Genomic DNA, 13,145 nt, shown 5'->3' with positions numbered 1-13,145 from the left:
CTACCCCAATATCTGTAGGAACACAAACTCTGCCAAGAACATAAAGGTACCCCTGCCCGTATGGGCCAGTCGTGCCCGACTCTAGGGTTGCGTGCTCATCTCACTTAAGAGGCCGGGAGCCGGCGCCATCCAAAGGCACTTCCAGGTCACGTGGCCAGCGTGACGAAGCTGCAGCTGGCGAGCCAGCACCAGCGCAGCACACGGAAACGCCGTTACCTTCCCGCTATAAAGCGGTACCTATTTATCTACTTGCACTTAAGGGTGCTTTCGAACTGCTAGGTGGGCAGGAGCTGGGACCGAACGACGGGAGCTCACCCCGCCACGGGGATTCAAACCACCGACCTTACGATCAGCAAGTCCTAGGCACTGAGGCTTTAACCCACAGCGCCACCCGCATCCCCGGTCAAGAACATAAGATCCAACAAATTCCTCAGTTGTCTCTCTTGACAGTGACACCATCACCCTGAAGGTGAAAGAAGCAACAATGGAATCATCTGTCTTGGACCTAAACCTCACCAACGGAGGAACTGATCAACCTTGGGAGGAAGTGATCATGTCCTTTTGGGTTTCATGATACAGAGGCGAGGGAAAGCGGAGTGTAGACAGACATGCACTCTGGACTTTAAGGTGGCCAATTTCAAAAAGCTGAAGGAACTACTGGCTGAGAGCCCATGAACAGAAATACTCAAAGAGAAGATGGATGGGAGTTTCTTAAAGGTGAAATATGGAAGGCCCATGTAACTACCGACCAGTCAGCTTGATGTGGACACCAGGAAAGGTCCTACATCAGATAATTAGGTCTATGAGCACTTAGAAAAGGATGCTGTGACTACTAAGACCCAGCATGGGTTTCTCATGCCAGACGAATCTCATTTCTTTTTTTGATAGTTATAAGCTTGGTGGATCAGGGGAATGTTGTGGACATAGTGTATCTTGATTTCTGAAAGACTTTTGACAAAGTTCCCCATGATACTCTTGCAGAGAAGCTAGTAAAATGTGGATTGGACAAAGTAACTGTAAAGTGGTTTTGTTGTAGGTGATTGGCTGAATCCAAGGAGTGCTCACCAAGGGTTCCTCATCATCCTGGAATAAAGTGACCAGTGGGGTGCCACGGGGTTATGTCCTGGGCCTGTTGTTGTTCAACATTATTTATAAACAACTTGGATGAAGAAATTGAGGGGGTGCTCATCAAGTTAGCAGAAGACAACAAACTGGGAGGGCTAGCTAATGCCACAGAATACAAAATCGGAATTCAAGATGACCTTAACAGATTGGAGACCTGGGCCCAAACTAATAAAGTGAATTTCAAAAGGGACAAATGCCAGGTTATAAACTTGGGAAGGAAGAACCAGCTGCATAAATGGAAGGTGGGGGACACCTGGCTTGCCAGTAGTACATGTGAAAAGGATGTAGGGGTCTTAGTAGACCTCAAGCTGAACATGAGTCCACAGTGTGATACAGCAGGGGTGAAAGCTAATGCTATTCTAGGCTGCAGCAACAGAAGTCTAGTGTCCAGGACAAGGGAAGTAATAGTACCGCCCTATTCTGCCTGGAATGGACCACACCTGGAATACTGTGTCCAGTTCTGGGTGCCACAATTTTAAAATGCCATTGGTAAGCTGCAATGTGTGCAGAGGAGGGCAACAAAGATGGTCAAGGGTCTGGAAACCAATCCTTATGAGGACTGGTTGAGGGAGTTGGGTATGTTTAGCCTGGAAAAGAGGAGACTGAGAGGAGATATGAGAACCATCTCCAGATATCTGAAGGACTGTCAAATGGAAGATGCGAGCAAGCTTGTTTTATCCTACTGCGGAGGTTAGGACCCAAGTGAATGGATTCAAATGACAAGAAATGAGATTCTGGCTCAACATTAGGAAGACCTTTCAGACAGTAAGAGCTGTTTGACATTAGAACAGTCTCCCTCAGGAGGTGGTGGACTCTGCTTCACTGGAGGTTTTTACGCTGAGGTTGGATGGCCATTTGTCAGGGATTCTTCAGCCATGATTCATGCATTGCAGGGAGTTGGACTAGATGACCCTGGGGTTCCCTTCCAACTCTACAGTTCTATGGGAAGAAGGTTTGAGCATCTGGAGGGGAGCAGTTTGCTGGACACAGGTGTGCAATGTGGGGAGGCAGTCTAATTGATTCCGGAGTGCAGCCAGAAGCACATACCAAGTTTCAGTTCCGCATTGTGGCAGCTTGTGCAGCTGCTTTAAATAAGGAGCTGGGAATACAGAACTGGGAAGTCTTAACCAACCTCAGTCTCACCCCCCCCCCATGAGTCACTGGAGATCCCCAAGCAATTCTCTCCCCACACCCAGTAGCCTCCTTGTCTATCAAGGCAATTGACATTCACATTCATATTCTCTCTCACACATGCTCTGTTGCTACAGCAATGTAAGTGTAAAACAGCCCAAGTGGGATTTTGCACAGAAAGGGCAGGGACACTTTACACAAACCCAACAAGCAAAGAGAACAAAGACTCCACAGTGCCCTGCAATGCCCTTCTTGAGAACTGTTTGCAGGATTCGAAGTGCGGTCAGGCACACACATTAGTGGCAACAGGCATTAGGATACCAGCAGGTTTATTTTCCTAGCAATTCCCAACACTCTTATTTTTTCTTGAGTTGTGCAGCGCTACGCAGTCTATTCTGTTGCATTTTTGTGGCCACCTGAAAGGAAAAGTTGTGGTCTGGATATATTGTGGGGCTGCAATACTGAAGAGAAGCTGGCGCCAAGATGGGAAGTGAGCCCGTAAACTCCCCAGGGCCTGGGCTGCTGCTGCTGCTGCTGGTGGTAGTTCTTGTATTCTCTGCATCCTTTTATTTCACGGCACTCACAGCTCATTCATATCTGTGGCGCTTCAGATTCCTCAGCCAGTGTCCCTGCAGAACATAGAACCAGAGGAGGAGGTGCAACCTTGTGACCTTTTGCTCAGCTTTAATTCTAGGGCCAAAGGCCTGCAGGTCAGAGTGCAGGATCCCATCCGCAAGGGCCATTGAGAAGAAGATGAGTCAATAGGGCCGTATTTTATAGCTTGCAGGACTGGGTGCAGGATGCCAACCCACATCAGCAGCCAGTTAGGGGAAAGGGTGGCTTTTTGTTTTGTTTTCTGGAGATTTGGGGAGAGGCTGCTGAAAAAAACCCTGACTGGCCACAACACACTTGCCCTTCTGGGTTTCCTGCATCCTGGAGGCCTCTCGAGGCGTTCAGGGCTTCTCTTGGTCCGTGGAGCACAGAAAGAGCTTTCCATCATCTCCCACAGCACAGTCACTCGTCTTCCTCTCCTGAGGGGCGCTGGGGTTGGGGTTCCGGATGGCGCCCAGGAAGAGAGGGATGCCAGTGGTGTCCTCTTGGATGATGAAGAGGAAGGGCTGGTTGAGGTTGAAAACAGAGAGGGAGCGGAACATGGAGACACTGGTGGCGGCCGATGCCTCTACCCCGTCCTCAGAAAGCTCCAGGGCGGCTCTGTGCTGGACACTGGAGACCACGAGGGGACCCTCTGTTATGGGGTGGAAATTTGGGGCAGAGAACAGCTCGCCAAGGCCTGCAAAGAAAGAGAGGGGAGTGAAGGCAGTGCCAAGGGGGAAGCTGCAGGCTTCTCTAGAGAAAGCAGCCGTCAGTCAGGATGGTGCTGGTGCAGAACATCAGCAGTGTTTGTGACCCAAGACTGTTCTCAGGGCTGTGTATATTTGGGGGACGAGGAGAATTTCCACCCACCCACAGCCTGAATTCTGCCACTGCATTAAAATCGTTCAAATGGAGTGCCTGTATGTTTTACTAAGGAGGCAGAATTTCTGCTGCTTCCAAGACTAGCTTGAAACAGAACCTGGACTTCTGGAGCGGAGATGGCGGAAGAGTTAGGAAAAAGTCACACACGTTTAATCCGTGAGTGAAAAAGAAAACTGCTGCCAGTGACTTGCTTGCAATACCAGAGCAGCCCATTTCACAACATTAAACCTCCATCTGGAAGCATCTGAAGAGCCACTGTGGAGGAAGCAGAGAGAAATGAGGACACAAACACCCACTCGCCAGCATGCCCTGCTAAGGGTCTGAAAGCTCTTTCCAACCTCCTTCTGGTGAGGACTCCAGAACATATCAGAAGCTGCCTGCGCCCATTTCAACAGACAAGTCTTCAGATAATGTTGTGTGTCTGAGGTCACAGGAGCACAAGGCAGGGACTGTATTTAACACAGGGATCTGCCTTGCTTGCTCAGCTATCCTCGCACTGAACGTGTCAGGAGTGCAGAACCTGTAGGTCTCTGGCTCTCCTTGGACAGCAGATTCCACCATCCTTGACAGCTGGCCTTGCTGGCTGCTGGGGCTGCCAGGAGGTGAAGCCCCCCAGCTCTGGTCTGTGCCAACTGGCAGCCGTGGCTTCTCCAGGGCTTGGGGCAGGGGGACAGAACCTGGGACCTTCTGCATGCAAAGCAGGAGTTATGAACCATGGTCCATCAAGCTGTTTGAAATAAGGCAGCAAGGTGGCTGAGGGTATCCAAAACCGTCCTGTAAAGGCGAAGAGTGAAGCAGGCTGGCCCCCTCCCTCCCTCCCTCCCTCCCTCCTCTTACCCAGCTGGCGGAGGGCTTGCTCTAGGTTCAGGTGGTGCTGCAGGTGCAGTTTGGGCATCTTCACCATGGTGGGCCTCTCCTTGGGGAAGTGGCTTTGGAAGTTGGCCTGGCTGAGATCGGAGAGCAGCCGAGAGAAGTTCTGCTCAGGGTGGTTTGGAAGGATGGCCACAAAGCTCGTGTTGCCCTTGAAGGGGAACCTGGCCACCTGGGAGAGAAGCACAGGGAAGAGTCAGCAGGGGCAGCCCAACAGAACATTATTTGTGGATATGAAAGGGCAACTGTGAAGAACAGAGGAGAGGAGCATCAACGGGACAGCCTTTGCCTTGAGCCCTCCTCTTGTGTGCTCCAGGGGCAGGAGAAAGGCCCAGGCCCACCCCACGTGGGAAGGCAAGGAGGCCAACGCTCTCCCAGGCACTTTGACCTGATGCCAGACCCTTTGGCAGCGTCAACAACAAAAGCTCCCACCCCCCTGTTACCCCACCTGGACATCCTGGGCCTCCAGGTTGAACCAGCTGAGAGGGTAGACGCGAGCCCGCATCATCTCCACGGAGACAGTGAATTCATCATCCAGGTAGAATGTGTCAGGCTCAGTCAGAAGGGGATCAAACTTGGTCTTCCAAAACCCTGCCCAAAAGAGGGAATAAAAAATGGGTTGAGGAGAAGAAAGGCAGCATCTGGAAACCAAGCCCCCTGGAGTCCTGTGTCCAGTCCTGGGCACTGCAGTTTAAGGAGGATATTGGCAAGCTGGAAGGTGTGCAGAGGAGGGCGACTGAAATAATGAGGGTTCTGGAAAACAACCCTTATGAGGAATGGTTGAGGGAGCTGGGTATGTTTAGCCTGTGTGATAGGAGACTAAAAGGTGCCATGATAGTCATATTCAAATAACTGAAGGGCTGTCACAGGGGAGACAGAGAAAGAGCTTGTTTTCTGCTGCTCCAGAGGCTGGGACCTGAGCCAATGGATCAAATTGCAAGAAACTAATGATTAGGAAGAACTTTCTGATGGCTTGACAGCGGAGTGGGAGGTGGCGGACTCTTCTTCCCTGGAGGTTTCTCAGCAGAGGTTGGATGGCCATTTGTCAGGGATGCCTTAATTGTGATTCCTGCATTGTTTCTGAGCACAATTCAAAGTGTTGGTGCTGACCTTTAAAGCCTCGGCCCAGTACACCTGAAGGAGTGTCTCTATTCCCATCATTCTGCCCGGACACTGAGGTCCAGCGCTGAGGGCCTTCTGGCAGTTCCCTCGCTGCAAGAAGCCAAGTTACAGGGAACCAGGCAGAGGGCCTTCTCGGTAGTGGCGCCCGCCCTGTGGAACGCCCTCCCACCAGATGTCAAAGAGAACAACAACTGCCATAATTTTATAAGACATCTGAAGGCAGTGCTGTTTTTTGTTGTTGTTGTTGTTTAGTCGTTTAGTCATGTCCAACTCTTCATGACCCCTGGACCAGAGCACACCAGGCACTCCTGTCTTCCACTGCCTCCCGCAGTTTGGTCAAACTCATGCTGGTAGCTTTGAGCACACTGTCCAACCATCTCGTCCTCTGTCGTCCCCTTCTCCCCTTTCCCAACATCAGGGTCTTTTCCAGGGAGTCTTCTCTTCTCATGAGGTGGCCAAAGTATTGGAGCCTCAGCTTCAGGATCTGTCCTTCCAGTGAGCACTCAGGGCTGATTTCCTTCAGAATGGAGAGGTTTGATCTTCTTGCAGTCCATGGGACTCTCAAGAGTCTCCTCCAGCACCATAATTCAAAAGCATCAATTCTTTGGCGATCAGCCTTCTTTATGGTCCAGCTCTCACTTCCATACACCACTACTGGGAAAACCAGAGCTTTTACTATATGGACCTTTGTTGGCAAGGTGATGTCTCTACTGCAACACTGTTTAGGGAAGTTTTAATGTTTAACAGAGTATTGTATTTTAATATTTTGTTGGAAGCCACCCAGAGTGGCTGGGGAAACCCAGCCAGACGGGAGGGGTATAAATAATAAAATTCTTATTATTATTATTATTACTACTACTGGGGGTTGGACTAGATGACACTCGGGCTCCCTCACAACTGTGATTCTATGACAATCTTGCTTTTCTTGTAGGTGGTAAAAACTACGGTCCATAAAATCACAACAATATTAAGTTATTAGGATGGATTAAAATGGGAGAAACAGGGGCCTCATTCACACAGTTACTTCTTGGGCTGCTGCAATAACTTCAAGGTTGGCTGATCTGTTGGCTGCCCCAGCAAGTCCGGGGGGTGGGGAGGAGCAGCCCAGCTCACCTCGGAAGTGCACGGCATTGAGCAGCAGCATCACGACACTGGCCGGCAGCTCAGTCAGCATGGTGGGGATCTGCCCATGGGTCGCGTCTTTCACCCAGGTGTTGATGGCCACCAGGTCCGCCTCGCTGTTCCCAGACAGGGTGGCTGGCTTGGCCCCGTAGAACTTCTCTGAGTCCTCCAGGAACTGCTCTTTCACTGGGAATCCTGCAAAAGCACTTGATGTGAGGCAGTCAAGAGTTTCCACCCTCCCCCTAAGACTGGGGTAAGCCTGCTAGGATTCTCCCCAACCCATTTTTGGGCCAGGGGACTGCTGCTGCTGTGTGGATTTCCCCCCTCCCCTGCACTCGAGGTCCTCGGGATTCAAACTTATTTGTGAATAGCAGCTGCCGGGGTGGGGACTCTTGATCCAGATTGGGACAGAGAGGGGTGCTGACCCCTCCCAGTGCTGTTATCCTAATGAAAACTGCTACCACCCATCCAACCAATACTATTTGCACCATTCACATTATGATGCTTTGCTACCGGTGCATGGAGATGGATGGTGGTGACATTAGCTGGGGAAATTACATGGGCAAAAGGGTTAAGAAAAAACACTACTATTCCTCTCCAGTCCCAATACAGATTCTCCCCCTGCCCCATCCCTCAATATCTGCTATCCATTAAAGGTTTAGTAGAGGTTCGCCTGAACCCTTATATCCTCAGCTCAGTCACTGAGCTCACGCACAGGAGTGTCGCTGGTTGTTCCCTGAGCTGGTGAGGCTCGTTTGATAACAAGAGACCAAGCCTTTAGTGTCATTAGCCGTGTCCTGTGGAACTCTCTACCACTGGAGATTCAGTGGCACCTTCTATGCCAACTTTTAAATGCCTGCTAAAAACCTTTATATTCTGCCAGCTATATTATTATTATTATTGTTATTTTGTTATACCTTGCCTTTTTCCCTGACAAGCCTACACAGGCAGTTAAGAATACATCTCCCACAATGGTCTACTGATGTTTGTTTTTAATTCTTTGGCTTTTAACCTGTTTTTAACTTTTTATGATTTTACTTTCTGTTTTCATATTGGTAGGAACCGTTGTGATACATTTTTTTTGATGATACAGCGGTATACAAATATTTTTTAAATAAATAAAATAAGGAGAGAAATTCAAGCCACGCCATGTGGAAACGCCTGCTCTTCCCTCTCACGCCCAAAGGGCAGGCTCACTCGACTTCTCCTATTCCATACCTGCCTGCCCACACCTCTCACCTTTCTGTAGGTAAAGCCGGGCCGCGATGCTGAGCGTCTGGCTGAGGTGCTGGGAGATGGTGCGCAGAGCCTGGTGTGGGCAGGGCACAGACTCCACCTGCAGAGCCTTTAGCAGTTGCTCCTCGGTCCGGTTGGCTGCGCCTGAAAGGGAAACCAGATTAACAGCAGCACAGTTAATGCTCAGCTAACCTGGGAACGTGGTAACCTGACCCTTCAGATGCAGCAGCACTGAGCATGTGAGCATGGCAGTCGGGCATGGAAGCCCTCTTGATTGCATAGGGCCACTGTGCTCCAAAGCGCTTGTCACATCAGCCAGGAGTGAGAGAGCTGCCGCTGTAGGCCCCATGTTAAAGCAGGAGAGGGCTGAAGACCTTTCATCACACAAGCAGGAAGAGGGAGGCTTCCATGCTTAGCACTCTGTTATCCTTCAGTAACAGAGCACCAACAGCTGCAGGCAGAAGGTCTCTGGTTCAGGCCCCAACGGCTGGGAAAGACTTCCTGCCTGAGACCCTGGAGAGCCACAGCTGACAGTGTGGAAAACACCAAACTAGATGGACTTCTGGTCAGACCCTGTACAAGACAGTGTCTTCTGCTCCTACTCTTCCCATCTCCATTCCAGAAATTCTCAGACTGTGCAGCCAACAAGGCTGCTCATGTGCTGGAAGAAATTCCGTTAACTGGAGTCCAGAGCACTCAGTGGCTGGCAGGCTGCTTTGCTTTCACCCCTGCTGGGCATTTCTCCTGCCATTCATTCAGAGAGGTGACAGGATTGCCTCTCCTCGGAAGAGGCTGCCCCATGCACATAGGAGCCATCATTACTTGGAGGGAGAGCAGAATCTCACCCTTTCCACATCCTAAAAGCAAAACCCTTTATTGCTGTTGACCACGAAAAGCACCTTCGCTTTTGAGTTCAGAAGAAGTCAACAAACAGGCTGTCTTTGAGGGATTTGGGGATACTGACCTAGAGCCAAGTGAGCCAGCGCCAGGCTGATGCTGAGGGGAGAGAAGAAGAGGTTGCCTTTGCCGTTCTCCAGTTCCACCTGCCGCAGGAGGTTAGCACCCAGCTTCATCACAGCCTCGGCCACCACGTGCGTCTTCTCCAGAGGGATGTCCCTGTCGCAGCTTCTTCCACGGTCGTCCTCCTCTGCCTCAGAAGAGCTCTGGGGCTCTCCCAGCACCGCGGCTGAAACCTCCTCTGCCAGGCTTGGATCAGAGGGTGGCAGCATGGTGCCAAGGAGGCTCTCCGGGGTCTCGGATGCAGGTGGGAGCACCTCCGCCTCAGGCAAAGCAACCTCCGGCAGCAATGCTTCTTCCACCAATCCATCTGCTTCATCGGCCTGTGAAGAAATGGGCCCTAGGAGCTGAAGGTGGGGAGGAAAGAATGGGCAGCTAAGTCTGGGAGGGAAGGAGACGTCTGGGTAGCTGAGGGGCAGAGGATGGGCAAGAGGGCCTCTAAAGAAAGAAGCACCTTGTTTCCACACTGGGTAAAAGCTGGCAAGTTCTCTGCTCGTCAGGAGACCAGGGAGCTGCTGCCAGTCAGAGCAGGCAGTGCTGGACTGCATGGACACAGAGACTGGCCTGATAGATGGTAGTTTTCATAAGCATAAGAAAGGCCTTGCTGGATCAAACTAAAGGGAGCCCATCTGGTCCAGCCTCCTGTCCTCACAGTGGCATCTGAATGCCCCAAGGGAAGCTCACAAGCAAGACCTGAGGTTCAACAGCAGGACTCTCCCCCTTGTGATTCCCAGCAGCTGATATTCAGAGACAGAACACATAAATGAATCAGAGCTAGCCTAAGTATTCCTTAAACCCTCATAAGGCAGCATACAGAAAAAATAAAAGCAACACACAACATCACATTTCAGCAAAAACCAATCACTTAAAAGCAGCATAGGCCTGGAAAAAACCCCTGAAAGAAGTTTCAGCATCAGTGTCACTGTCAGGTCCTTTAAGACAGGAGCTTGTGCCCTTCCAGGTGTCTCTGAACTGCAACTCCTATCTTCATGGGAGTTCTAGTTCAGCAGCATCTGAAGGGCCAGCGATTGGTTCTCCACAGCTGCTTTGGGAGAAAGCCGCCTGCCTGAATTGAGTGGGTTTGCAAGGCCCTTTTTAAAAGCTGCTTCTGGCAGGGAGTTCTCATGACGGTGTGGGGTCTCCGCTGAGGAAATCCTGCATGCGCTTGATTATTTTACCTTTAATAGTACTTCTCAGCAATTTACCTGGAAGAGACGCCAAGCCTGTAACTTCCTGAATCCCTTTGTAAATATTGGTGTTGCGCTGGCTGCTTTCCAGTCCTCTGGGACCAAGGACACTCTTAGGAACGGTACATATTTTTGTTAGAAGATCAGTTTCACATTTGAGTTCCTTAAGAGCTCTTAGGCAATACCATCCAGATTATCCAGCGCGGCCTTGCCATCTCCTCTCCCGCTTGCCTCTGCTCCCAAAACTCCCTTTCTCGAAAATGTCATTCAAGGCAGAGAGATCTGCCCTGCATCTCCCGCAGCGATTCATCCTCTCCACCATCTCCTTTTGCACAGCTTTGGCTCCCTGGTTGTCCAGAGGCCCAGCTTCCAGAAGATGCCCCCCAGCACCCAACAAAACCAAGCCCTTCTTCCTGACAGCCACATGCCCAAGTCCTTCTGTGGGGAACCTCTTAGAGAAAGCTGCCTCAACAGGTCCTGTCTTTGAACTTTCTACTTGCCAACCTAAATTCAGCTTCCGGGACTGGCTACGTTTGCTCACGCCATTGGCGTTGGCCTCCATATATGATTAAAATGTGGTGGCGACCCAGGACCAGAACCATCACGCAGCAATGCTACCCGCCCTGCTCTCCATTCCCAAGTCCCGAACTTGACACAGTATTTGCCTTTTCATTAAAAATAAACAAATCTTTAAAAAAAGAGAAGCTTTGAGATTCATCTCCTCTTACCAGGAGAATGTTCCTCTGCCCGTCATCTTCAAAGGCATGGGCAATCGAGACCTAAAATAATAGAATATTAGAGTTGGAAAGGACCCCCCCCCCAAGGGTCTTGTAGCCAACTCCCAGCTAAAAAACCCCTGGCATCTGGCCATCCAACCTCCACCACCTTCCCAAAGCGAGGGGGTTTGTTCCACAGGACGCTCCCCCCACTTGGGAGACCAGCAGCACCAGGGGCCAGTCCCCCCACCCCATGGTCCCCACGCCCTCTCCTCCCCCTGCCTGTCTCCCCGCGAGTCTCCCTCGGCTGGGCTCTTCTGCCCCGGGCGGAGAGGAGGAGCTGCCCGGACCGTGGCGGGACTTACCCCGTGGTGCGTCGCGCGCAGAGCAGGCAGGCCGGCCAGCAGGAGCAGCAGCAGCAGAGGCCAGGGCGGGGCAGCCATCTTTTGACCGAGGGGTGGAAATCTGCCGGAGATGGGCGGATAAGTGATGCCTAGGGTGGCTTCGGGGTCCTGTCCCCCCTTCAAGACAGACCCGAGAGACGGAGAGGGACTCACAGCCTCCCCGGCCGCTTTCCCTTCAGCTCACCCCCTGCCTGCCCCCCCAAAAGGAGGTCTCCACGGCAAGCCCCCCTTCCAGTCACCATCCTCTTCTAGACTGAGGGTTGCATACGTTTAAATTCCACCCCGCGTCCCTTGGAGTTGGGACGTTGGTGGGTGGCTGTCGTTGCTTTTTGAAACAAAGCTCTTCAGGGACTCGCCCGGCTCCTTAACGCTTCCTGGGCGCAAGTTTGGGAGGGAGGGGAGGGAAGGAGGCTGACCCCCCCCCCAGCTGCAGGCCGAGAGAAAGGGCAGAGGTGGGTGCTGGAAGCTCCAGCTGGTGCGTGAGGGCATGGTGCTCTTTCCCTTCCACGGCCACAGAAGCCAGGGGTGGCGCAGTGAGTCAGTGTCGGACCTCGGGAGAGACCCGGGTTCAGATCCCGCAGCTCAGCCATGAAACTCCCACGGGGTGTGAGCCTGGGGGCCAGTCACTCCTGCCTCTCGGCCTAGCCTACCTCGCAGGGTTGTCGTGGGGATTAAATGAGGAGGGGGGGATAATTGCACATGCCGCCTTGAGCTCCTCGGTGGGATATGAAATGCAATTAAATTAATAAAAAACCAGGAAAGGAGAGCCAGGACATTCCCCCAAGGCCCCGCTTAGCAAAGCAGCCTCTCTCTTCGCTCAGAGGAACCCAAACTGCCCATTGCGCAAGGACTCCAATCTCCGGCTCCCCTCTCTCCTCCCCCCCCCCCCAGCTCAAGCCCCCCATCTCACGTTGGTCCTGCACGGGGCTCTTCCTTGCGCCTCTCTCCTGCCGCCGCCACCACCACTGCCAGCTTCGTGGAGGGGGGGCGATTTTGCAGAAGTGGCCCCCAAGTTTCGCCAGGGACCAGCTGCTGCAGGAGCAACGCCTACTCGTGGAATCTCTCCCCCTTCCTCACTACTTCACCACCCTCCGTGGGCAAATATTGACTTTTTCTGCATCTGGTTAAACATTTCTCCGGGAACTGTGTGGCGGCGCAGGAAGGGACCTGAGCAACAGGACCGAACCGCCTCGCCGCCTCCAGGGCTGCTGCCCGACCTGTGTTTGGGGTGGGCTGGGGAGCCTCCTAGAGGGCAAGAACGGGGTCCCTTTGCACCCCGAGCCCAGCTGCAGCCTCCGTGCAGAGGCGAGCAACGCGGCCCCCTCAGCCGGCCCAGCTGGGACTACCGAGCCCTCAAGCAGCCGCCCGCTGGATCCTGGCCAAAGCATAGGCACCTGGGGAGGGGGCAGCAAGGAAGGGAAAGACGACTCTCGAAACTCTGCATGCAAAAGGGACATGCACTCCGCCCCCCTTGAAAACCAGAGCTGGGCCAGGCGGCGCAGCTGAACAAGCAGCCTGCCTTGGGAGAAACTGAGGAACAGGCCCAAGTGAAGTCCAGTGATTCCTAGCAGGTCTACTCCCTGCAAAACTTAGCTGAATGCTACCCTAATAATTCCTCCCTGCTTGGCTGGAAGCTGCTTGGCCTTTCTTTTCTTTCTTTTTTTTATAATAAATTTTTATTAACATTTTCCAAATTTTTATAACAACAAATCAGACACAACAAATAACAACAAAAAAGA

The 13,145-nt window shown here is 52.1% G+C and overlaps 1 protein-coding gene across 2 annotated transcripts; it reads right to left on the bottom strand.

The window, feature by feature from the left end:
- Positions 1–2,568: 2,568 nt before the first annotated feature.
- Positions 2,569–12,473, bottom strand: SERPINF2 (serpin family F member 2). 2 transcript variants are annotated; one of them, XM_028707345.2, is made up of 9 exons: positions 12,317–12,473; positions 11,368–11,467; positions 11,015–11,065; positions 9,047–9,422; positions 8,086–8,226; positions 6,838–7,041; positions 5,051–5,193; positions 4,570–4,774; positions 2,569–3,547 (listed from the first exon to the last, which is right to left on the bottom strand). In XM_028707345.2, exons 2-9 carry the CDS (start codon positions 11,443–11,445, stop codon positions 3,210–3,212), a joined length of 1,536 nt encoding a protein of 511 aa, XP_028563178.2. In that variant the 5' UTR covers positions 11,446–11,467; positions 12,317–12,473; the 3' UTR covers positions 2,569–3,209. The 2 variants fall into 2 exon arrangements, with proteins under 2 accessions (XP_028563178.2, XP_028563177.2); XM_028707344.2 differs by lacking the exons at positions 11,015–11,065; positions 11,368–11,467; positions 12,317–12,473 and having other exon boundaries at positions 9,047–9,939.
- Positions 12,474–13,145: the final 672 nt, after the last annotated feature.

The sequence above is a fragment of the Podarcis muralis genome, chromosome 15 (assembly GCF_964188315.1).
Source record: "Podarcis muralis chromosome 15, rPodMur119.hap1.1, whole genome shotgun sequence".
Lineage (NCBI taxonomy): Eukaryota > Metazoa > Chordata > Lepidosauria > Squamata > Lacertidae > Podarcis > Podarcis muralis.
Note: the sequence above shows the minus strand (reverse complement) of the source record. Positions and strands in the feature narration are given on the sequence as shown.

Coding starts and splice junctions, on each gene's coding strand:
- SERPINF2 (XM_028707344.2), bottom strand. CDS start 9,647: ATGCAGTCCAGCACTGCCTGCTCTGACTGGCAGCAGCTCCCTGGTCTC. Junction 5,194..6,837: donor CAATGCCGTGCACTTCCGAG/GTGAGCTGGGCT, acceptor TCTTTTGGGCAG/GGTTTTGGAAGACCAAGTTT. Junction 4,775..5,050: donor TGGAGGCCCAGGATGTCCAG/GTGGGGTAACAG, acceptor CTTCTCTCCCAG/GTGGCCAGGTTCCCCTTCAA.